We start from the raw sequence: 24,992 nt of genomic DNA on the forward strand, positions 1-24,992 counted from the left end.
TAAGCTTTGAGGAAGTTTTGACATGACAGAGCAACATGAAAGTCCTGTGGGATGGAGAACAGCCTTTCCAGTGTACTAGCAATGGACACTTCTGTGCTGATTTGTGAGATGATGTGGTGGGAAATCAGGAAATATTTTTGTTAACTGCTCATAAAAAAAAAATCATATACTATTTGGAGGTTTGTAGTAGCTAAAAGAGGAGCATGTATTTTTTTTGCCTCTACGAATGCGATGCTGGTATGCCAAGAACCACACAACCCAAATATCATGGAAATTCTCATGAACTTTTAGCATGTATTTGGTTTTTAGAGATGCAGGGCAACTCTGACCCAGTACATGGAGGTTATGCCTTTCTTCAGCTTACATAGAAACAACTGTTCTGGGTCATGCAAAATATCCGTCCAGGTCAGGATCCTGTTCCCAGTCTGGTTATTAATGGCTGCTTAGACACAGTGCGAGCGCTCCTTCCCGGCCCCGTGCAGTTGCAACGCCTGAACGTGTGCTCTGGAGTGGTCTCTGTGTGAGTCCCCGCTGGGCTAACGGTTGTGGCGTGATACTTAGAATAAGGAAAAACTTCGTTTTGTTTTGTTTCCAGTGGTTGCATAGCCTGCTAAGCCGGTCACTGTGAAGCGAGAGGTTGTCCTCTGCAGTTGGTGGAGCTGCGGCTGAGTGTGTGAGGGACCACAGCCATCTGGTGGTCAGAAGCGAGCAGGCAGCGTCACGTCTTTTTAAAACAGCAACGTTAGGAAACACTTTTAAAAAGGGAAAGGCATTTAAAGGAATTCTTTAGAGTGGTGTCACTTTATTTTTTCGCAATCATGAAGCAGTTTTTGCCAATGCAAAGTACCTGACCTCTACTTAAAATGATCCCTTGCAGACCTGGCAAGTTTTTTTTCCATGTTCCTCCTCAAAAGAAACCTGGCAAAATTCTTCAAGTTACGACTGGTATAATCTATAACAAGTACGACAGTACTAATTCGGGGATGGAAAGATTCCATATTCTCGTCCCCATTCTTCATATTTTCAGTTGCTTGAGAAAAAGATACTTCATCCCTGCAGGATAAATCTCTGCGCTGGGTGGCCCACAGTGAAGAACTCCGTGACCACGGCTGGCTGCATGGTGGGGAGGGGACAGGCTCGCCCGGAAGGCCACGAGCAGCATTCTGAATTTTCACCTGTTGGTCATCGCTTCAAACTGACCCCATTTGGCAGCCAACAAAAACCATTCCCACCTGTTCAGGCCGCAATGAAAATAACGGTGAGCCAATTGCCCCGTGCTCAAGTCTTCCTCGGGGATGGTGCCCTCTTGGCTTTGCCAGCTCCTGTGCCGGCTCTCTGGGGAGAAAGAAAACAAGGTGAGGGTGGAGAAGAGGTCCTTACCTGAGGTGGGCTCAGGGCATCCCAGGGGCAGCAAAGAGGAGCTTGAACTCCCCGTGCTCGGGGTATACATTTGGGGATGGCTTCGTTTCTCTTTCAGGGGAAGCTGCAGGCAACGCACCGAGGGAGATGGAGGCACCGAGAGCTTTAAGAGCTTGCTGAGGCATGAACCAGTGTTCAAACCATCACCGGTATGAACAGGCTGGTGTCCTTCACAAATGCTGGCTGGGCACCAGAAGCCCTCCCTCCTCAGCAGAGCTGGGCAGCCCACATCCAGGCGCTGGCAAGAGGGTTTGGGCATCAGGCCCCTTGCTCTGGAGGCCCTTCTGGCCCCACAATTGCAAAACCCACCAGCCTGGGCTCCATCGTGTCTCTGCCCTTGCTTCCTCTCCTGCAGGTGCTCCAGGAGAAGCTCAGCATTTGCCCCTGTTGCCTTTCCTCCTTGTTCTGTTTTTCTGTTGAGACTTGCAGGAGAAAAACTGCAGGGGCTTTCACACCCTCGCATCTCAGCTCAGCATCCTGTCTCACAGGAGGGATCTGCTCTTGCAGGTCTGCAGCACTGGGGGGATGCTGTGCTGGCCCATAACTCATGGTCCCTCACGGTCCCTTGATTTCACGTGTCCTCCTGCAGGCCACGCTCCCAGCACAGAGCCTTTGTTGCAAGCTCTGCGTGCTCTGGGTGGGGTGGAGGGGAGGTGCTCTCCAGGGAGCCAAGTTGGGCTCTTGGATTGCTGCAGGGGTGACAGCAGAGGCCAGAGCCAGCTCTGTGTGGGCAAATCCAGCCTCTCCACCCAGGTTTCTCTTCTAGCATCTGCTGGGACAAGGATGCTTTGGAGATTAAAAAATATTTCAGGAAGCTGTGAGTGTGGCAAAAATGGACTTGTGATAGAGGTTTGCAGCTGTGTCACTCCGCAGCATTTACCTGTCTTTGCCGCATGAAACACTCACGCAGTTGGTAAGGCAGAAACCCGCAGCTCTTGGGCTGCGCTCTTCAGAGAGAAAGTGCTTTGCACACTTCGTTCCACCTGAGCCCTTCTTAGGTGAGGAGCATGGGGTCCTGTGGCACGGTGAAGTCCTGCTGCAGAACTGGCTGCGGGAGGGAGAGTAGCTCAGAGATGAAGCCACAACTGTTTAGCTTCAGGCAGCTCCAGCAGAGCCACTCATGGGGTCATCCCACCTCCAGAAGATAGCATGCACACCCCGTTTTGAGGACTGCTGCTCAAAGAGTGTTATATTAAATATATAATATCACCTGGTTCAGAAAGAGGAGAGGCTCCCCTGGTTCCTCCCAGAGGCATTGGGAATACAATGGAATTGGAAATGGCAATTAATTTTTCCAAGGGACAACCTGTCCAAGGACAGTATGTGCTGTTTGTCTTGGAAAGCTGAAGACACAAAGCCTCCTCCCATCCCACAAGTGTTTATAGAGGAGGAAACCCAGCACCCTGCTTTTTCCAGCCCCGCTGCCACCAGCTGCAGACCAGCTTTGCTCAGAGCTCTTATCCTCAAGTCTCTGCCTGAGCTTGGTACAGCTGAGACTGCAGTGCAAGCACGGGGAGAGGGAGGTGCTGAGGTTTGGGTAACTGCAGCTGATTTAACTCCTTCCCTACAAGTCTAGGGCTCAGATGACACTTCCAATCTGTTCAGCCTCCTTCCCCCAGCTCCCACTCAGCTGGACACCAGGGGGTGGCATGGGGACAACTGAGGACACCCTGTGGATACCAGAGAGCCCTTTTGTAGCAACTGTATTTCTTGTATGTCTTTAAGTGATTTATGGGCTCTGAAGTGGGTATTCGGATCTGGTCACACGGCAGAGGGGGAAAGGAGAGGAGGTAGCTCACCCTCTTGCTATTTTGAGATGGGCTGTGGTCACCTCCCCAGGAGACTGTGCTAAAAAGCAGCGAGCACCTGCCTCTGCTCACAGCACCCTCAGCCCCCATGCCATGCCTCATCCCAGCACCACAGTGCCCTTGCCTTTTTATGGAGAACAAATGTGGCTGTACGGTTGCATCCCTCTTCTCCCCCACAGGGCCCTCACCTCCCCACAACAGCACTGACAGCACACACATATCTTCAAGGGAGGCTCAAGATTTTGCTCCTTTAATGTGCAATAAAAAAAGGCAACTTGCCCACGCTCAACAAGAAATCCCACGAGCAGGAGCCCCGGGCTTGGCACCCTCCTCCCTGGCCGCCTTTTACAATTGGGCAGCGTGTGTGGTTTGCTCAGAAGAGTTTTTTCCCCCATGTGCAAAGGAGCTGCTGGCTGCTGCGGGGCTGCTTTGCTGGCACAAGATGACTAATGTGTTGCTTCACCTCTGTGCTCACCAGCTGAACAAGCTACCCCAGCAACAGCATGTTCTTGCTGGCATAGCGGTGCCTATGTAAGGGCCTCCTGCTTTAGGGAACACAGCTCTTTGCCCCCAGCACACACAGCTGCCCTGAGGACTCTCTAGCATTTGCCTGATCAGAAGCTCAGACAGACTCCCCACACCGCGGCACAATGCAGTGGATGGCATCAGTGGAAGTGAGAGAGGGAGGTGGGATTGCATTGGGGAAAGAGGGCAGAAAGGTATAATAATGGGAGAATTAAATTAACTGCAAAGAGTTTGCCAAAGGCACATCCTACCCCATAGCAGACTGCCCCTTCAGCCTGGGGTACTGGTCGCAGCTCAAGCCCTGAGTGCAGCCAAGGGCTTTGGTAACTGGCTGTCATGCAACGGAAATATTCGGGCTGTGGGCTGGATTCTAGATAAACTGATGGGGAGGGGGAAGAAATGAAGAGGAAGAGAAGGGGTTGTGAGTGGTAAGGTGTTGCATACCACAAGCACTTGTGCAAGAGAGACTAGAGGAACAGGGTCCATCTACCATTAGTGTTCCTCCTCTGCTACCTGGAACGCTTTGCATCCCCATGCTTTCCAGTCTAACGGTGGCAGGCAGAGGGCTGGAGATCCATTCTAGGGATGGGGCAAGGAAAGAGGCAAGCAGGAATGATTTCAGCAGCAGACTGCAACCTCTTCTGTTTCTTGGGCAAGATCTCGGACTACCTCACTGGAGAGGAGGATGGGAAGCTTCTACTTTGCCCACATTATACAAAAAAAAAAAAAAAAAAAGCCCACTGAACTCCCACGTTCTCTAGCAGCTTTGAAAACCCCCTTCACAAGTCTATTGTATGGCATCCCTAAACACAACAAAGATTATCTGAAATCTGAAAGCAGCTTAAAAATAAAAATAACTCAAAGGGAAAACAGGAAGAGAGTGGAGGAAGGGGACAGAGTCCTTCCCCTGCTGGCCCCTGGTCAGAGGCAAGCAAAACAGCACACACAGCCTCTTGCTCCACAGCACACCAGTCCTTAGCATTCACAAGGCAAACATAGCATCATCTTCCTTTGCTTGCTTCTGATGATGGCTGGCAGCAGGAGGGGAGATGGATGTCCCTGCTGAGGAGCTGGACAAAGTGGGTAGCCGGTCTGCAACTTTTGCTCGCTCTTCCAGAAACTTGTCAAACTCTGGGGCAAGAGAAGAGCAGAGCATTAGCAAGGAGGGAGGTTTGTGGAAAAGCCAAGGTGCTGCCAGGAACAGCTGAGAAAGGGGTTGGCTGGCAAGTCTTACCTTCGCTAGTGACACCTTTTGCATCCTCTGACTCTCCCTAGGGAAGGAGGAGAATAGCACGGTTAGAAGCAAGGTAGACAAAGGCACCTCCACAGATGTGATTCTTTGTCTGCATGGAGGGAGACAGGATAGTGCTCCCCTCGCTTCCACAGTACAGACATGTTAGACGGGCCCTGAGCCTCAGTTCATTAGCTATACCTCCCAGAAGGCTAAGTATACTGCTGAGGTATCCCAAACCCTGTATCCTTGGCTTTTCCTCCCCTGCTCCCTCTGGGCAGCCTGTTGCCACACATTTAGCACTGTTGTACACTGCCTAAAATCCAGCCTTGCAGACAAGTCTGGCAGGACTGCTGGCTCCAAGAAAGCAGCCCCTCACTTACCACATCAGTGGAGAGCCACTTTTCTATGTCTTCCATGAAATTGGCTTGGGGAACCGGCATCTGGGACAGAAGGAAAGAGAGCGATGAGGTCAAGAAAAGAGAGGATGTTCCAGGAAACCCACTCTGCAAAAAGAAAGCCCAACCCAAAATCTAACCCTCTCCCTCCACCATTCAGTCAGCTCAGGACCTTCCAAATCCAGCCAGTGCGACTGCAAAGCTCTCCCAGCTACCAATGCCACCACTCACCTGCTTCCTCTGCCCCATCCACACCCAGACACGCAGTTTCCAGCATACATGCCATTAAAAGCATCTGGGGTTTGGTGGTTGGCTTCAGGGTATGAGTACTGGACCAGGCTTTCTGCTTGTGGTAGGCAGCCAGAGAACAACAGACGTGCTTTTCTCCAAACCCCCTCCCTTCTACAAACCAGTGACAGTCTGATGTCAAAGTCTGCAATGCTGAAGATATCGGACGTGCCAGCTATGGGACCACATTAAGGGGGAAAGACACATGTCAAAAAGTAATTCCCTGGTAGGATCATGGAGCACAGCAGGATTTGACATCACACCAAACTACAGAAACAGACCCATCAAAGAGAAGGTCCTCTATAATTAAATTTTACTTCCAGCAGGGACAAGGCTAGCTCAGAAGACTTCATGTCCCTGGCCAATTTAAGCAGCAAAGAGATACCTTCCTAGTGAAGAGAGATAACCTTGAAGGAAACCAAGTCTGATTCAAAACCCCAGATCCTTTTGTCCAGTCGCAGGCTCCTGAACAAAGCCAAGCAAGGAGCAGCCCTTGCTAGAGGCTCCACAAGCAGAAGTGCAAGAGAGTATTTGTGGGAACTTATTTATTAGTCTCCTAATATGTATAGCTCCCTTGCTCTCAGGAAAACAGCACGACCAAGAAAAAGAGCAATGCCTTCTTACCAAGGACAGGTAGATTTCCCCAAACCGGGGAGCAAGTGCAGATAGTTACCAAAGCTGGCAGGTGGATGAATGGGGATGGAAGAGGATGTGTGAGGCTGGGGAAGTTTCAAAGCGAACTGGCTTTGTCTACCCAGAGTGGAACTCTTTGGGGGTAGAAGTGCATTCAAACCAACTGGACAGCATGTAGGGAAACTTCCTAGAGCAGACATCAGTCTGGGCAGTGCCCATTTCAGGAAGACAGGCTAACAAGCTTCAGACCTGGTGGTGCGTCAAAGCCTTAGTGTGCCTGAGAGGATGCAATTGCAGGAATTCCTGCTGCCAAAGACCAAATTCAACAGCCTGAAGGCTCAAACTCTTTAGCTAGAGGATGAGGCCTGGAACTGTGTAAAAGCTGGAATGTGTTTTCCTACAAATGAGGCAGCTCACGTTGAACAGGAGAGGCTGCAGGGGAATGAATGGTGGCAGCCTTCCCTATGGCACCGGCTAGTGCCTCTGCCCCAGACACCTACCCCAAAACAGGCCATCCTCTAGCTCAAAGAGTGGCACATGCTCTCTTTGTCTCAGAGCTCCTAGGATTTTTTCCTATAGACATGTTTACTTGAGGAAGGACTGACACTCTGCTTGCTTCCTTCCCAGCCCTGTTCTCCACTACTGGACCAGACCAGGGTTGCTCCATTTCAGTTTGCAGTCTCTGCTGATGTCTGCTGTGCATCCTCACGTGCTGTGCCAGCGCCACCTCTAGTTCAGCAGCCTCAGCCTCCTTCCTCCCTGCTGGTGCTCCATGATCTCACCATTCCTTGCCGCATCATCCACTTAGTTAGTTGGGCTCCATCATTGGAGGCACCAGACTCCCCCTGGTCGAGAGAGAGTCTGCACTGAAAGCTGCTGTCGCAGAGGGTGAGGGAGAGGGGAGAGAGCGGGTTTAGGGTGAGGGAAAGAACACACTAGTACTGGTGGCCTACTTCTCTGATGGCAGAGAAAAGGCAACTGGACTTGGGAACCTGCTGAAGAGGAATAAAACATACATTTCCAGATGGAAGTTTCCCTGCAGATATAAGGAGGCTATCGTGTTACTGACTGAGTCAACCCCAGACTTTCCATAGTTCCCCACCTCTGGGGTTTAAAGAATGAGGCAGAGTCCAGGTAGGAAATGCGGGTTGGCAGAGACTGGGAGTTATCATCAGTCATGTTAAACACCTGATTTTTGACAAACAGACAGCACATTTATTGCGTTGGTGAGCAAGGAGGATACTCTCACTCCTGGTGATGCACTATTAAAGCTCTGTGGCCACTTACTGTTCCTGTGTTCTGCTGCCGGGCATCCAGGGCACCAGCGAGTCCTTTGGAGGCTTGGGGATCTTCGTACTTTACCCTGAAAGCATGAAGTTAGATAACACACAGGCTGATGAGATGCCTGAGAGTGAAGAGCAGGAACTCGTAAACATATATTCAAGGCTTCTGACTGCACAACTTTTCATCTCTCATCATTCTGCTCCCAAAAGCTGCTAGAAAGATGTGCAAAATCCCTACTACAGGTGTAGCCCACCACAAACAGACTAATCTACTCGCTGCAACATCACTGTGGGATCCCACGGGAGAGCCCTGCCACACGACAGGAAGATGACAAGGCATCACATGGAAACAACCATGCAACAGAGTAAACCATTGACTTACAGAGCCAGGTGCATCAACCATGACACTCATCTTCTCTGGGGCTGACTACAGAAGAGAGATAACTAACACGGACTGACCAGAAGATTACAACTACTTTAGAAAGGATGCGAGCAACAAGCCCCTACACACTCACCTACCTTCGCAGACACAAACATGGCTCAAAAACATATCTTTAACTAATACCACTCAAGAACTGATGGTGGCAGAGACTCACTGGTCTATAGAATAGAATCATAGAGTTGTTTTGGTCAGAAAAGACCTTTAAGATCATCAAGCCCAACTGTTAACCTAGCACTGCCAAGTCCAATCACTAAACCAGTGAGACTGGATGATCAGAAGAGCATAGTGTTGCTTCAAGGTCTCCAAATGCACCATTACAGCAACCTCTTTCTACACACAGACACATCCCCGCCACAATTTCCCTCATCCCATTTCTATGTCCCCTCTAGGCTGCTACCACACATGCTAATGCCACATGTCACCATTTGAGCCATGCAGAGTGGGGAAAACAGTCCGTCCATGCCGGGAGAATGAAGCCTCTCCCAGAAACTCTCCACAAATCTCCTCTCCAGCTGTTTGCAGGCACTTTGTCGCAGATCCAGCAGACCATCAAGTGGAGCTGTTTTTGTTGGGGGCCAGGGGCTTGGGCCACCGGCGCTCAAACTTCTCGAAGAAGTGGTCATCAGTGAAGGGGCCGCTGTGGACAATGGCATCAAGGATGAAGTACAACGCTGCTATCATGCCACTGATGAGGAAGAATGGCAGGAAAGGCTTGAGGTGTTTCAAGCACTGCTTCACCGAGACACACATGAAGCATGGGGGCGTCAGGAACAAACCCGAGCGGCCCTGCCTGTGTCTCCTGCCAGCACGTCCGTCCGTTAGCAGCAGGGCAATGAGTCTGTTCAGACAGAGGGAGACGCTGAGAGCTGAAGCTGGTGAGTGAAATGCGAAGCCTGAGCCAGTGAGAGTAGAAGCTATGTGGCAGGAGTGCAAGTGCAGGCAGATGGAGGGCAGTGAGGAATAAATAGAAGATGTCTCGTTACTTATGCAGAGATCACAAGCCTCAGTCTGTTAAGGATTGTACCACAGTGGATAGGATACGATTCCAGCCCTGCCCAGATCTCCCTCAGCCTCCAGCACTGAGCACATACCAGTGGCTCGGATTTCAGCCCCAGACTGGGTGCTGTGGCACCAATGCTTTTGTCCTGGACTGTCTCTGTCCTCAGGCAGCACGCCCCACAGTAAAAGTGGTGGGGAAATCCATGAACAAAACACATGAAGTTGTGTGTAGGCCACAAGTTTCCCCACCACTTTTACCAGGAGGAGTCTGATGTAGAGGAACGAAAGGAGACATCCTTAAGAGACCTTAACTTGCTACTGCCCAGCTGCAGAACAAGGCACTCCAGTGGATGGAAATTGGGAGGACAGGTCCTTGAGGGCTGAAGGCAGCCGTGAGCCTGTGGGCTCTACTGCTTGGTAATCGATGGAGAGCAGTGGATTACTCTGACAGGCAAAACAGTGTGAGATCAGCTGAAGGGATCCAGTCAGCACAGCTCTTGTCAGCTCCTCCCAGAACAAGGATTCAGAAATCCACTCATTGCAGTAGAGAAGACATCTCTTCAGTTCAGCCAGTACTATGGAGACCCAACTCTTAGTGCTTTACACTAGGAGGTCTCAAACACGCTATGGAGGAAGAAACATCAGTCCCATTTACCAGGAAGGAAACTGAGGCACAGAGCAGTGCCCTGCCTTGCAAACCACAACTGACTGTGTACTTCCTGCACTCCAGTTCAATACTCTTGTCCATTAGGCTGCATCAATATTTAGCAATTCCCAAATTCAACATCACCCCAGTCAGGGCACATGAGTTCAGAGACAGACAAGAAAACTCAGCCAGTCCCACTCCACACCTTCATCTCCAGACACTGAGTCTCCCCAGCACACGCGACACTGCAGTCCCACACACAGGGAACAACGCTTCCTTCTCCCCGTGCCCAGGAGGACACTGTGAAGGGGAGACGATGGCAGCAGGAAAGAGGACTGGGAACAGAGAGATCATCCTACAAACACTGTGTGTCAGAAGAGTGCTTTTCTATTGCATCCTACTGTCTCCTAGGAACTGCTACAGGTTGGGGACACAGCCCCAGTTGCCCTGAGTTGTCCCCCCCGCCCCTTGCAAGAAGGCAGGACAGGACAGAGTGGGCTGCTATACTCACTCTCTGCGCTGCTCAGCCAGCGAGCTGCCGCGGGTCAGGGCAAACATGTCAAACTCTTCTTCCAGCTTGCCAGAGGTGTCGAGGGAGCGCAGCCCCGCGCTCACGCTGCTTGAGCCCAGGTCTGTGGAAGAGAGAGGAATGTGAGCAGGCAGCACAGAGCAGTAAACAGAGGGCCATGGGCTTGGAGGTGGTAGGTGGAAAGCTAGCATCAGAACAGGCTAAGCTGCTCTAGGGCCACTCATCTATCCTGTCCCTCAGCTGTAGTCTATGTGGGTGTTCAGTGTCATGGGTGAAGTGACAGAAGCGGTTTCTTTGCCTGCCCAGCAGATATTTTTAGCTTAGTCTCAGGCAGCAGCAGCATCAATTTACTGCACTGATGCTGAAGCTGGATGTTCCTGACCATTTAGGACAACTCAGAGGGAATTGCTCCATAACCTACGGAAGTGGATAACCTGTGCTTCTGGGCAAGCACCTCTGAGACAAATAAGTGGATTTTCATGACTCAGGCATCATCGGAAAAACCCTGACCTGAAAAATATCTCAACTAGCTTGTCTGTTAAAACAGTCTTGCCAATTTTCTGTAGATGCATCCAAGCTGTACTGAATGTGCTCACAGCGAACGAGAGCTTCAGGCAGTGCTATGTAGGCTGTTGTTATGTCCTGAAGACCCCTCAGGATCTCTCAGGCTTTCTGACTAGACAACTTGTCAAATCCTGGGTCCTAAGCCCAAGATGCTCATGGCTGCCTTTGCAGCACAGCTCAGTAGCTTTTCTTCTCGCAGACCTCAGCGGTCAGCCTGACACCACACAGCAAGAGAGGCAGCTATGCTGCTGCTGGCATCAGAGGGGGAGCAACCTTCTCCCCTGCCCTGCTGGAAGGCCACAGCCTAATGCTGAGGTCCTTCTTAAGTCATGTCCACCTCCTGTACAATGTGAGGTGTGGATACGGAGACATATAATTGTGTGCCCTGGGGCGTATACAGGGTTCTTCATGAATTTATTAGTTGACAATACACCCTATTTCTCTAGGTTACTTTATGAATGTGGCTAAATAATTTCGGGAGGTGATTCAAGGGCATGAAAGGATTCCCAGAGCAGCATAGGAGAAGGACTGAGGGGAACATTGTATGGCAACGTACTCATTCCAGCCAGCTGAGAGGAGAGGTTGTTGGTGACTTCAGGCTCTCTCACTGCAGGAGTACTGGGTCCCAGGTCAATCAAGCTGTTCTCTGCCTCATTTGGTGCCTTTGGAGAAAAAAAGGAAGATGGTGGAGTGTTTCTGAAGCTCGGACACCCTGACCCCGCAATCCTAGCTCATTAACACTGGAGAGGGAAACCCTTCTGTACCCATTGAAAGATAGCTTGTGAGAAGGGGCACAGCGATCAGAGAACTGGCTGGGAATAGTGTCCCAGAGCAGAATATGCCTTGGTAGCCAGCCTCCCAGCTCTGCTGGATACCAGTAAGTAGAGTACATGCTGGTTTAGAGGACAGGGTAGTGCTCCTTTGGGAATTGGTCCTCTCAGCATTCAATACTGGAAAACTGTAACTGTTGGTGGTCTGCTCTTGCTCTTTGGGTGAGAGGAAGGGTGCCACTGGCAGGGAGGGAGAGGCTAGCAGTGGGAACTGGAGTGTCCTGCACACCAGCATGGCCTGGTGCAGCTGGGCTGGGAGAGCAAAGCCTACAGCTTCTGAGTGGGGCTGGCTAAATCTCTCTCCAACTCTGCAGGACACCACAGGGCCTGCAAGATGCAAACTGAGCTGCACAGAAGGGCAGTGGCTCCGAGTTACCTTAACAGGCTGTCCTGTCCGAAGACGCTCAAACCTGCAAGAAGGATGACAGGATGCATTTCAGCAGTATGTGCTTATTCACCCACAGTCCAAGAGATTTCTTATAAGGCTTGGCACAGTCTGCCCTTTCCTATATACTAGAAAAAAGGGACTATGGCTCAGGGCTCAATTACCCCTCAAGACCAAAGACACCACAACAAGGCCCACAGAGTTGATGTCTCCTGAGAGGTGGTGTGAGGATCCTCCAGAGCTACTTCTAACCAAAATGGTTCAAACTCAGCTCTCCATACAGACACAGAAACTAAATTCTCCAGACTTCATCCTAGCTTATGAGATGGGTTTGAAGAAATGGAAGAAAAAAAAGGGGGTGCTCACCCCACCTGGGCAAGTCTTTTCTGTCCCTGTCTGCCTCAGCGCTAGAAAACCAGCTGTTTCCATGTGGTTTCCTTCTTCCTCTTCTGGGTTATGCCACAGGGATATCTTTATGTCCCATCAGTAACTTACACAGCAGCTTTGAAGGGACAGAAATAAATCAGCAAAAGCCGAGAACTATCTTTGTTCTCAATGATGGATGATACAGGCTGATACATCTCGAGTATTATACTCATGGGCAGATCAAAAGGGTGGGACAGAAGGCCTTCAAGGGGCAGCAGACTCTTGTGGAAGAGCAGGGTAGAGAAGGGAGGAGAGGGGTACCTTTCGTGGCGCAGAAACACATTGTTGAGGTTGTCATTGATGAGGAGTAGCTCCTCGGTGAGTTGCTCATGGAGGACACGGGGAATCAGCTCCAGCACACGCTGCTGCATGGCTCTGCATGTCCGATTCAGCTCCTGCTCACAGCAAGGGGAAGTTACCACAAAGGTCAGGCTAAGGCTGAGCACTCACAGATTTGGAAGTCTGACTGGGACAGACAGACCCCAGAGCCTACTGGGGTCTATCAGCAAGGGTTGATGGGCAATAGATATTGGTACGAGAGCTAAATTTAGTCTGAGCTTTACAGACAATAATTGTGCATCTCTTGTGTAACACATCATCCAGGAAGAAAGGTCCTTGGGGACTACAGGTCCCCATGTGAGATGATCCCACCCTCAATAGTGCAACTTCCCTTGGCCGTTGAAGCTCCACCTTCCCTGTGTCTTCCTTATCCCATCGCTCCCTGGATAAGGCCCACTCTAAACTGCCCAGTGCAGTTGTTCCCCACGCCTGGCATGCGTCATGCCCTAGTACATCAAGTCATTGCTACATCGAGCTGCTGTGACAGCCCTCCGCCCCGCTAGTGTTCCTTACTTGCAGCAGCTCCAGGTCAGAAGGCTCAGCCTGGGATGGCACCAGCTCTGTCAACATCTCCGACATGACCTTCATGTTCCCATTCACCACTTCTAGCTCACTGCGCAGCTTCCCAATCTGCAAAAGGGAGGGGAAGTGACAGCTCCTCCTGAGAAGACTGGGGAGATAGCTGAGGAGGCTCTGAACTGCAGTGCACTGCATGTGTGTGCATGCTTACAGAGCCGAAGGGAACGGCCACTGGGGAGCTCATTTGTCACCACTCAGTTTAACTCTCAGGAGCTCCCAGCAGAAGGAAGTGCCATTACTTACCATCAAGTTCATTTGCTGGTAACAGATGCCAGGCCCTCACCTGGGATCTTTGGCCACTAGCCGAGCCTTGATTTTTAATAGCCAGCACAGGCTGCTGATATGATTCAAATCTGTCCCCAGCTAGCAGCTCCTGTGTGGCAGCCACTCAAATAATTTCATTTCCAAAGCAGAGTAAGAGGGGGAAAAAATGAATTCCCATTCAAAAGGTGAGCCTCAGCTAAGTGTGCAGTTGAAGCTTTATCCCTGTGGTTTCACAAGCTGCTAAGGAGCCTCCTGAGAACAGTTTCTACTGTCTGTTCTGCAAGGGGATGCAACCTACCAACAGCTGGAGGTTTGGTGCTGAACATGGTGTCATATGAAGTCACGGTGAGGAAGGAGAAAAGAGGATGGGGAAACAAGTGAGAAGCCCTGGCCTTTGCAAACCACATAGCCAGACAGAGTTAATTCATATAAAGTCAGCAGTGAGGCAAGATAAACAAAGATGATATGGAGGCATCTGCTGAGCCAGCTTTTGCTGTACTGCACTACCAAGACCTCACTCAAAACCTCTGTGTCTCAGTTCCCCACTTCCCCCTAGCTGGGAGGTATTTCCTCTACCTGCAAACAGCCCTGTCTTAGGGAAACATAACCACTCTGTGCCTGTGGTATCCCAGCTCATCACTGTGACCACAATGAAGCTCTGGGGAGCTCTCGAGGGACTATGCTTTAAAGGAATGGCTCCTTGAGGACAGAGGCTGGAGAAGGAGCAGGACAGCAGTCCCAGAACAGTGTTTGTGAAACAGGCCTCAAATGCAGGGAGAGTCAGCAGCACCACAGGGGCCCATGTCCAACTCACCTGCTCTGGTGTGGGTGCGATGGGTGCGTCGCTGGATGTTCCTCTCCCAGGGGGCAGGGTGACAGGGTGGAGGATGGATTCTATCTGCTGAGGGGAGTTGACTGCAGGTGAATTCTGTCCAGACTGGGAGTCAGAGCCATACACAGTCTACAGACAGAGGTGGGAAAAGCGACAGAGAGAAGGAGATGTTAGACACTCACAGCTGACAGGACAGTGAAATTAGGAGAAGAATGTTGATGGCAACTCCCCATCTGCTTCCAATAGCTCTTTCAGCAAAGAGGCTGTCTTGGAGCTTCTCACTCCCCAAAAGCCCTCTAAATGCAAGCCAGAGTTCCTGAAGATGCCTCATAGCGCCAGAATGGCAGCTGCCCAACACCCTTCTCTTCAGCAATGCTCCCATACCCTCTGTGGTGTGTGGATGGGTGACAGCATGTCCAGATCAGTCATGGGGAACTCCAGGCCCTTCCGTCTCAGGTCTTCATAGACAGCGACGACACCAGTCAAGTCCGGTGAGCTGCGGAAGGCATCCGCCCAGGACTGGGGAGAAGGAGAGAGTACAGCCCATCATCATTTACAGTAGTCTTCTGTACAAACACCTAAAGACAAACACTCTCTGAACTGGCGCAGGTGCTCATGCTTCTTGGCTTACCTGGATGAGGGTCAGCACCTTGTCATGCACTATGGCAGGTGGATTGTTCTTCGGCAGGATTGTTCTCACCAGGACACCTTCTACAAAGTCCTGGCTGGACACAAGGACATGGAAGCGATGGCCGCAGTTTTTGACACATGTCTCCAGGACCTTCAAAGGCAACGAAGCATTAGCTATAGCCTTTTCTGTCTATGTGTGTTCACCTTGTTGGCTTTAGGTGCCCATGTCTTTTCAGTCAAGGACTCAGCTTTATAGCAAGGTATCACAGAGCTGAGAAAGAGCCCTGACCACTCACCGTCAAAGCCAGCATAACTTCATGGAAGTTCTTATTCCCCACAATTCTCTTCTTAATGGCTCGGAAGGCATCTTTCGGCCTGCAGGAGAAATCAGATAAAGAAAGACCATCAGAAGGTTGAGACCCACCTACAGAAAGGCAAAGCAAAACAGCCACCAGCTCTGGATTCCTCATACTCAGCAGATGACCTTCCCCACGATGTTTTCAGGGCAGCTTGAAGCAATGACGGGTAAAGCAGCTTTTGCTTGTGGTTCTCTAAGAAGAGCAGGATCCTGCTAATGAGTGCTGTTACTAAAACTGGAGGCCTCTGTGCTGGTCTGCAACAATCCAGGGTGTACAGGACACAACAAATGCTAGAAATGCACTACTTCAGGGTAGAACAAAATCCCATGGCAGAGAGACTGAAAAGGAGGAGATCACAAAAAAGCTTTGCGTAAGTTAGAAACAGAAAGGAGAGAGCGAGTTGCAGCAATCCCTGTGTTGCTCAGAGAGAAGCTGTTTAACATTTCTGTGGAGGAAAGGAGGCTAAAAAACAGCAGGGGAGATGCAGTGGCAAAATCTTGCCTATATTGCAGGTGGGCAAGACAGCAGCAGCACAGCAGGTTCTCCTTAACCATTTTCAGAGGGGAGAAGCACTGCAGTGCAGTGCAGTCTCAGCCCAGTGGTCTTGTGAGAGGGCACAAATGAACCAACATGCTCTGGCAGAGCACAGGAAGAGAGGCTGGGCTGGAAGGGCAGCAGTGCTGGAGAAGAGTGGGGTGGAGACACCGAGGCAATGAGGAGGGCAGGAGTGGATTGGCCCATGTGGCAGCATGGCTGCAATGGCATTAGCAGGGCAATGGGACAGCCTGCCATGCCAGGAGGGTACAGCTGTGTTATCAGGTACCCACAACTGAAACACCAAGTGGCCACAGCTCAGGACTGAGAACTGTGGGCAGAGACAGGTGTATTTGCACCATGGGGATAACGTGGAAGAGAAGTGGTGACAGATCTGTGAGTAGAGATGTTTGACTTTGTTTTCATACAACTGTGAAGCTGAAAACTGGGCTTACTCATCCTCTGCCAGCATCACTGTGGGGTGGGACAGCAGGAGTGAAACCTACATTTTTTATTCCATGTAGCACCTTCTTTTTTACATGCTGCTCTTGACATCTCCACTGTGAGAAGGAGCAGTGCCTTGAATTCACTGGAAAATCCCCAGGTCCCGAGTTAACAAGTCTGGCAGATTTCTGAACATCTCCCCGCAGGGAGAGGGAGACAAGGGCTCTCCCACCCACTTGGTGCATGTCTGAGTGACCACACATGAAAATACCTGAGAAACGAACCCCAGCAGGAGTTGTACAGTTAGAGGACTGAATTGCAGCCTGCAATTTTCCTCTCTCCTCAGTCACCAGCCTGCAGATTTTTACATTTCCAGAGGACAGAGAGGGATATGAAGGAGGAATAAACCGGACTGGAAGAATTACAAATATGACTTTGGGAGATGGGAGGCAGCCTGGCTTGAATCGAGGGTTCTCTGGGGACCCTGAAGGCCTGTTAGAATGGTTCCCAGTGCTCACGAAGATGACAGGGAAGCATATAACAGATACTCTGACAGCTTTGCTGTGTCTCTACATCTCCTAGCAGAGTCTTGTCGAAGGGACTGTTGGGAAGCCTAGCTTATTACCTCCACCAGTGCACGCTACCGCTGTAGACTAGGGATGTACTGTTACAGGACGTGCTGGGACCTGTTGTTGGATGTGTACCCTTGCCAGCTCCCTTACCCTTCTTCAGTCTCATTAATGATGTCACAGATCTCCATGTTGAGAGCCCAGTCCTCGCTCCGCAGGGACCCATCAGTAGCTCTCTCTGGAAAACAGAAACCAAGACACAGTCAGGACACCCCAGAGCCTAGCCACCTTCTCCCTGGCTTCCACCACATGTAAGGAGGCGAATCCATCTGCAAAATCCGGGTCACCAAGTGCTCCCCACTAGGTGTCAGCACCGCAAAGCACATGGCTGGCCGGCAATGGGACGAGTGGGTGCTCAACTTTGCCCATGTGACTCATGCTACCAACGCACAAACACACACTGTGTGATCTCTGGTGTTCTATACATCATGAAGGGAGGGGGTCCAGCATGACTTCAGCTCCACAACTGGAGAAAAGGGGGCTTGTTTGCTTTGCTGCTGCAGGGCCAGAAACAGTGAGTTTGGTCTGCTCACACTGACAGGGATCTAATGGCAATGGCTCTCACACAATTTGCACCAAATTAAGGAGACAAAAGAATCAACTCTCTTCTTTTTACATGGGCCCTACAAAAACAAACAAGCAAACATAAACAGCCAAAGCAGGTCTCTCGTTTAATGTTTACACTTCTACCCTAAACTTCTGGCCTGTGGGGAGTATGGACAGAAGTGGACTGCAGGCTGAAGTGGAAGCAATATTGTTTCAACTTTGACTGTGTCCCCTGTAATTAGGATTCCTCAGTTAGCCTTGATGTTATTTGAGGCAGAGATTTGGGAAATGAGCAGTTATTACTGAACGCACCAGCGTCTCCACCCTGTAATCAGCCATGTCTGGGTCCCAGCTGAGCTGACTGATGCCTTCAGGGACACCACCAGTGGCTGGGGGAAAGAGAACCGCCAGCGGGACAGGTAGGACCCAGGCACTCTCCAGACCACGGCGAAACACAGAGAAGCAACAGATGGCAAGCAGAGGGAGGGAACATCCTTCCCAGCTCTCCTATCCTATAAAATGCCTGACTTAGCGCTGGGGCAAGAGAATTAAAACTAGCTAGACCGGTTTAGTACCTATGAGGTGCTCTTCAGGAGGGTTTCGACCCAACAAGGTAGTGCCTGCATTTTCAAAACTGTTATCCCTGTGAAATCTGGAGTTGGACCTCGCTGCTGTGGGTCCTCTACCCCTTTGGAGAGGGCCTCCCCATGCAGAGCTGCCTTTTCCTGGTTTTGACCCAGCAGCTAACAGTCCCTCTGTGGGAGTGAAATGAAATGCCCATTCATGAAGTGGTAATGGGATAAGGCCATAACACAGGAAAAAGAAGATTTTTTAACTCCTGCCTGGGTAAGCACATCCGTCACATTTTGAAATATCCCGGTTTTAAGGGTCCAGCAGAGAGCTGTTCACAGCATTCTGCAATGCATCCTTTTACACGTGTCCCACAGATTACACACCACAGCGTGAAGCTACCTATCCGCATCTTATCGCAATCCAGCCACCACCTTTTCTGTTGACTGCAGAATGTATTGTTCACACTGTGATTATGCTGATTACATTGTGGCCACAGCCAAGTGGACGAGGGCAAACAAGGGAAGGAGAGCGGCAGAACGGTCTTGATGATCTTCAACCTTTCTGAAGGTCTGGCTGCTCCTATGATATCCTGAAGGTCCCTTGATTCAGATAAACTTTTGTCACACTGAGTATTAATTTTACATAGGAATCCTGGTCTCTTGCAGATCTAAGGTTCCTCAGTGAGGCACAGGAAATAGCATTGCTTTGGGTGATGTGACAGAGAATATAACCAAGGCAGTGGACTACAGGGGAGCATGTCCAGTGCACCAAGGCATATATCAATGAATGGGTGAAGCTGTGGTAGTACACGGGGGAAAATGTTTTCTGTCAGGGCTTCTTTGGGATCAGGACTCAGCTCCCTCCTGCTCTGGGACACCACACAGTCAGTCTTGCTGGCAGGCAGATTGCAGCTCTGGTCAGTCTGATGGATTTGGCACACATGGTCACAAAGTCATCTTTCACTTGTGCTCTCCTCCAGCACCCCCTGCTCATGACACACTGTGGTTTGAACCCCAGCCTAGCCAGAAGTTTCTCTGTAGTGTTTGCTGCCTCTGGCAATGAAGCACACAATTCAATCACACAGGGGTTGCTCTACTGAAAGGAAGTCCACATCCACTCTTCTCACCCCTGAAGAAAAACACTGCACATGGAAGGAAAAAAGCCACAACTCGGGAACAGCACTGAGGCTGCTAGGAAGCTCTGAGCTACAGAAGAAACCAAGGATGAAACAAAACTGCCTTTAACCATCAAGCCCTTGCTGTTCAAGTCTCCCCAACCCTACTCATCCTCATTTTCATTGTACACAAACATGAACTGAGTGTGCAAATACCCTTCCCTCACTTCCCTATGTTTGGTGGCACTCTTTAACCTGCTCCCCACCACCAGCCATTTTCCTCCAAATGCAGCAGTCCTGCCAAGGTCGGGCAGCAGGTTTGCTTTTGAGACAGGAATGCAAACAAACCGTGTGTGCTCCTTCACCTGGCTGGCCACTTACAGGGAAATGGGGCTTCCTCAGAAGTGACAAACACTGCCCTGCCATTACCCCACAACGCTGTGGTCATCCTGCTACCATCACCCCTGTTCACATGCTGGTCAACTAAAAGCTGCAGGGAAGCAGCAAACCTGCCATAAATGCAACATAGGCTCAAAAAATACAAAGCTGGAAGAGCAGTATTAGGGCATACGGAAAACAGGAACGTGACCACGAGGCACGTCCAAGGACAAAGCACTTGAATTTAACCAGTACAGATTAAGACCTGGCCTAGCTGGCCTTGGGAGAGCTAGAGCTAATGCCCTTTTAATTCCCCTTGCTTGCTTCCAAGCACTAAGGGACTGCCCAAGCCTAGTAAGATATATTGGAGTTTTCTCTGAAATCCTGAACTTTACCCTTTTACTAAAGCCTGCAGAAGGGAAGAAAACAAAGTCTGTTCATTAGTCACATGAAGGATCAGGGTGGCTGGCCCCGTTTCATGAGCCGTAATTAGCACACGAGCTGTCTGCACCTCACGAAATCTGAGCCCAGGATGGCTAGGGACATCAACAACCGCCTAAAAACAGTGAGCACAGGAGGCAGGGCACGGCTGCCCGCCCAGTGCTCTGCCTGGCTGGGCTCATCAGGCAGCTTCTACTTCTGCATGCTAACGAGCCAAGCCTGATCTGCCGCAGAGAATTCCCCCCCCGCCCCCCGGCGGAGGTTATCGGCAAGCATATGAATGCCATCTCCCTCCAAGCCCGAAACCAACTGGCTGTTGAATATACAGGAGGCCCTTGACGGGGCCGCTTCAAAGCCGCATTGTTTTGGCAGCCAGTCCAGCTCCCCGGGTGTGTCAGCGTTGGGGTTTGTCTGATTCCGGTCTGCTGCCTCACAAATTGCTTGGATTGACCCAGAATGGCTGAGGACTGTGGTACGGGTTGAACCAGAGCATTGACTCTTTTACGGCCTGGCATTTGATATGCTCCTGCTGACTGCAACTAGGTTATAAAAGTTATCTGGAATCATCAGATAAGAAACAATTCTGAGTGCAGCATAACTGACACAATGGAGCTGCGTGCTGCTTCATGTCATAAGTGAATTCCATGGCTTTGCTTCTTTTCAAGTTTATTGTCTCTACCCTTGTGGCAGGGGAGAGCCCACCACAGGGCTGGTGATCCCACCCAGCCCTTTGCTCCCTGTCACAGATCTGAAGCACTCCTAACCATCCAGGCACCATTCAGAAACCAACAGCTGCTCTGCCACAGCTCATCAGAGACTGTGTGCCCCTCCTCCAAGTCAAGCCTTTCACCAGCATTCCCTACAGTGCTCAGTCTTGCTGGCTTTAAATTCCTCAGCAAAGCATCAAGCACCTTCTCACTCATTTCAACAGGTGTTTGATGGCACTGGCATTTTGTTCCAGCAGAACGCAACGCAACAGTCCAAAATTTCTCCCAACCTCCCTTCAATTCACGACCCCCCTGGCCCCAGTCAGCATCCTGTGCAGTCTCCTTGCTAAGCCTCATGCTTTTGCTTCCCGTGAGGAAACTTCAGCACCAGCTCAGGCAGGACTCCACTATTCAGCTGTATTGCTCCTTCAAAGATGGTGGGGATAACTCACTTTCTAGAGAGAACAGAGATATGGCTCCAAACCTAATTCAAGGATGGTGATGGACACAGACTTGTGCTGACACAGTGCTGTAGGTATTTGGGTCTCTGAACTCCTCCTCCTGCTCCTTTGCTGCGAATCAGTTCAAACTCTTAAGGATCAAACATCTCTTCACCTGCTGCTTTTGCCCCTTCTCCTCCAGACAGAGTGAGCACAGAAGACAAGGCAATGCCTTGTTGAGAGGCACTACCCGCACAGACCTATCTGCCTTCAACAGCTGGTATCTGCTGCCCACCAGCTCCCAACGTCCCAGCTCCCAGAGGGGTTCAGGGACACCTGCAAGGTGGGATCCAAATGGCTGTGGGGATTTTTCTGGCATATTGTGTGGTATCTGTCCCTCTTCCTCACCCACAGGCCTCTCTTACCTGCTCCCTCTTTACAGTCTCAACTTTTCCTGGTTCTCATGCTTCAACCAACCCCCAGCCATAAAAAATCCTCTTTGTCTCCAAGCTACACCGTTACTTCCCTCCTTTGCCCGCCCTCACTCACTGAAATAACCCGTCTATGACCCTTTCAGTATTGCTATAATTACTAGTTATTCCAGATTTCCAGGGTCAGGAGAGAGCACTGGTGGTTTCCTCTCCATTCTCTCACTGAGAGCACCTCCTTGAAATTAGATTTCCCATTTTGAAGTTTCTTTTAGCTCCTAGATGGAAGTGCAGTGGATTTCCCTTTTTGGGGGGAGGGGGAATCCAAACTAAGATGCTTCAGCATTCCTTGGAAATTTTCTCACTGATCAGAAGTACTGTGTTTTAAAAAAACCCAAGCAACAAACACACACAACAAAAAACGAATATCAAAAAAACCAAACAAACAAGTCTGTATTCATCTTGGAAAGAGACATCATGGTCCAAAAACAGGACAGAGGGAACTTTTGTGACTAAATCTCAGGACTGGGAGTAAGAAGCCAGAAAACCTACTCCTCTGCAACTGACTCATTCTGTGACAGATCATGGAGATTATCTGAGCATCGGTTTCCTTGTCAGCAAAATAAATGGGACTTAACTAGATTAAAATTAATTAAGGAATTTGAGAATGCTGCTGCAGTGTGCCACAAAGGATTTTTTTTTTATTTGATAGCCTTCACCTGAAGCTATTTTAGACTTTATAAGTTGTATCAGGCATACATGACTTTGCTCAAGTAATTTACAAGTACTAGCTTTCTGCAGACAGCCCAAAGCAGCAGTGCTAGGCAGGTTTGATGATCAGGCTCATGGGTTCAATGTGTAGCTGCCACGGACTTACTGAACGAGTTTGAGTAAGTCATGTTCGCATCTCAAACAGGGAAGACAGCATTTATCCATGTCCTCAGGATGTTGATAGGCAATGTTCAAAAGGAGAAAACATTCATATTTTCAGCCACCAGCCCTTTCAAGTCCTTCACACTGAGTTCCTTATGTGCTGCAATTCCTCCACCCCTTTGGACTCTCATAACCCAAATCAACCCCTGCCATTAAGCTCTCTCTACTGTCACACCTCTGGTACTAAGGACTCTAAATTCCTGTTTGACAACACTCTTCAAATACTTTTTTCCTCTTCTTTGCTGTTGGTTTGTTGCTTGAAAATCCCTGCTTTAATCAAAGCAAAGCACAGAGGGAACCCACTTACAATCTGGCTACTATACTGATCACAAGATCTGGAGGGCAAGAAGTGATCTGTGACATCTAAAGATAACTTCAGATCGCCTCTACCCAAACACAAAAACGTATCTGATGCACTCACTGAGGGAATCAAAGAACATTCATTATGGAAAGGAGATGGCTTCTCCTGGAAAATGTGATGAAACATGTGACATTCATCTGAGGAGACTCCAAAGATCATCTGGAGGTTTTTGTTACAGAACACCTTCCCTGGTGATCCTTCCCCCACCTTGCTGTAGTGCATCTCAGCTGTCTCACCCAACACTAGAGCAGCACATGGCAGTGCTCCCGACTCACATCATTCCAACAGTGCTTTGGGCAGCCTCTAAAATAAGCAGCGCTTATAAAAGTATTACCTAAAGCAGCTGCTTGCTCCCTTCCCACCCCAGCCACAGTAGCCTATTCACCCATGCAAGCACACCAAACACTACTGAATCAAGAACTAGATGTTCACAGCAAAGAACAAAGATCTGCACAAGTGACAAAAAGCAAGACTGAGCAAGTGCATAAACTTACACATGGCCCTTGTACAAGCTGCAGAATTTAAATGGGCAACATCAACCTTCAAGCACAATTTGAAGGCGATTAGACAATACACATGGGAAGAAAAGAATCTTTATTCTAAGTATTTTAAGAACTGCATCTGTTTTGAAATTAGCGTAGCTGTTGATGGTATTGTTCTTTCTAACCATATCATATCTTTGCTCCACTTTCTCAGATTACGTCCTCTTGTGTTCATCTAGTTGACCTGAGCACAGGGACTAACAGAGACTGCCTGTCCGCAAGCCTGCAAGGTCACAGAATGGACTCCACGTTCCTGCCATTGATTTCACTGCTGGAGCTAGTACTCAGCCCTGTGAGAAGGCCTGTGGTGTGGGGGGTGGGGAGGACAGGGCACAGCCCTGCTTGTCCCAGACCTCTGTGCTGGGAAGTTCAGGGCAGGCAGGCAGACAGCCACCCACAGGGTGCACAGGGTGCACAGGGTGCTCGTCTCTCAGGCAGGGAGCACTGACCTGACTAGATGAGCCGCAACTCCCCAGGGCCCGGCCAGCCCAAAGGCCCGGTTCCCCCGCAGCCCGCTGCTCAGTGATGGCAGCCCGCGGACCCCTTATCACCTCAGGGAGAGCGTAGCCCCTTCCCGCCCGGAATGCAATAGGCCGCTGCGGCTGGAGCCCAGCCAATCAGCAACTCCCGCTGTGCTCTTCCCCCCCCCCCGTAGGACCCCGCCCCTCCCGCGAAGCCCCCAAAGAGGTGCGGGCGGGAATGGCCCCGAGCCAATCACGGACCTCGGCTCCACCGGGGGGCGTGGCTAGGACCACCTGCCTGTGGCCCCTTTAAGTGAGGAAACTTCGCGTCGCCACCTCAAGACCCCCTCGCGCCCGGATTGGCTGGCGGGACCACCGGCGGCACCGCCTCGAGCTACGCGTCCGCTATTGGTCCGCAACACCCATCAGTCAGAGCAGAGCTCTTCCCCCCATTGGTCGACGCCCTATCCGTCCCGCCACGGAGGCGGGGGCCGTCGCTTCCCGGAGGAAGGGGTCCTGCCAGCGGGCGGGCGGGCGAGCGCCCCCGGGGGCGCGGGGGAGGGCGGGCGAGCGGGCGGGGAGGGGCGCGGGGGCGCGAGACTCACCGATGCGCTGCCCCACGGGGGAGCTGAAGGGGTTCCCCAGCAGAAAGTCCATCGCCGCCGCGCCGCGATCAGCTGACGCCGCCGCCGCCGCCGCTCACGTGACCCGCGCACCAGGCCGGGGCGGGCCCCCGCCCGGGCCCTGTTGTGACGCCAGCGGCCGCCGCCCGGGAGGGGCGCTCGACCCGGCCCGGCCCCGCCGTGGGGCCCCACCGGTCCCACACCGCCGCTCGCCGGCAGCGATGGACCAACACTCGGCCCCTGGACACGGGGATGTGTCAATAACCAGCTCAAATCGCGATCTAACGCCGCCACGCCTTGACGCTCCGTGTAACGCGCTCGCCTCGAGCCCCGCGTGCTGCTCTCGCGCGTTAACGCCACGAACCTGAAGTGAGGCGATAGGGAAGAGAAATGCCCTGATCGTACCTGCGGCGCTCGATGTTACGTGTC

The 24,992-nt window shown here is 50.9% G+C and overlaps 1 protein-coding gene across 1 annotated transcript; it reads right to left on the reverse strand.

Moving 5' to 3' along the window:
• Positions 1–3,449: 3,449 nt before the first annotated feature.
• Positions 3,450–24,912, reverse strand: TOM1 (target of myb1 membrane trafficking protein). The gene is made up of 15 exons (XM_054826562.1): positions 24,546–24,912; positions 17,110–17,194; positions 15,347–15,425; positions 15,052–15,201; positions 14,805–14,939; positions 14,403–14,549; positions 13,259–13,375; positions 12,668–12,801; positions 11,972–12,005; positions 11,322–11,427; positions 10,184–10,304; positions 7,590–7,665; positions 5,367–5,426; positions 4,987–5,023; positions 3,450–4,883 (listed from the first exon to the last, which is right to left on the reverse strand). Exons 1-15 carry the CDS (start codon positions 24,595–24,597, stop codon positions 4,735–4,737), a joined length of 1,482 nt encoding a protein of 493 aa, XP_054682537.1. The 5' UTR covers positions 24,598–24,912; the 3' UTR covers positions 3,450–4,734.
• Between the last annotated feature and the right edge of the window lie 80 nt (positions 24,913–24,992).

Source organism: Grus americana, chromosome 1, assembly GCF_028858705.1.
Source record: "Grus americana isolate bGruAme1 chromosome 1, bGruAme1.mat, whole genome shotgun sequence".
NCBI classification, from domain to species: domain Eukaryota; kingdom Metazoa; phylum Chordata; class Aves; order Gruiformes; family Gruidae; genus Grus; species Grus americana.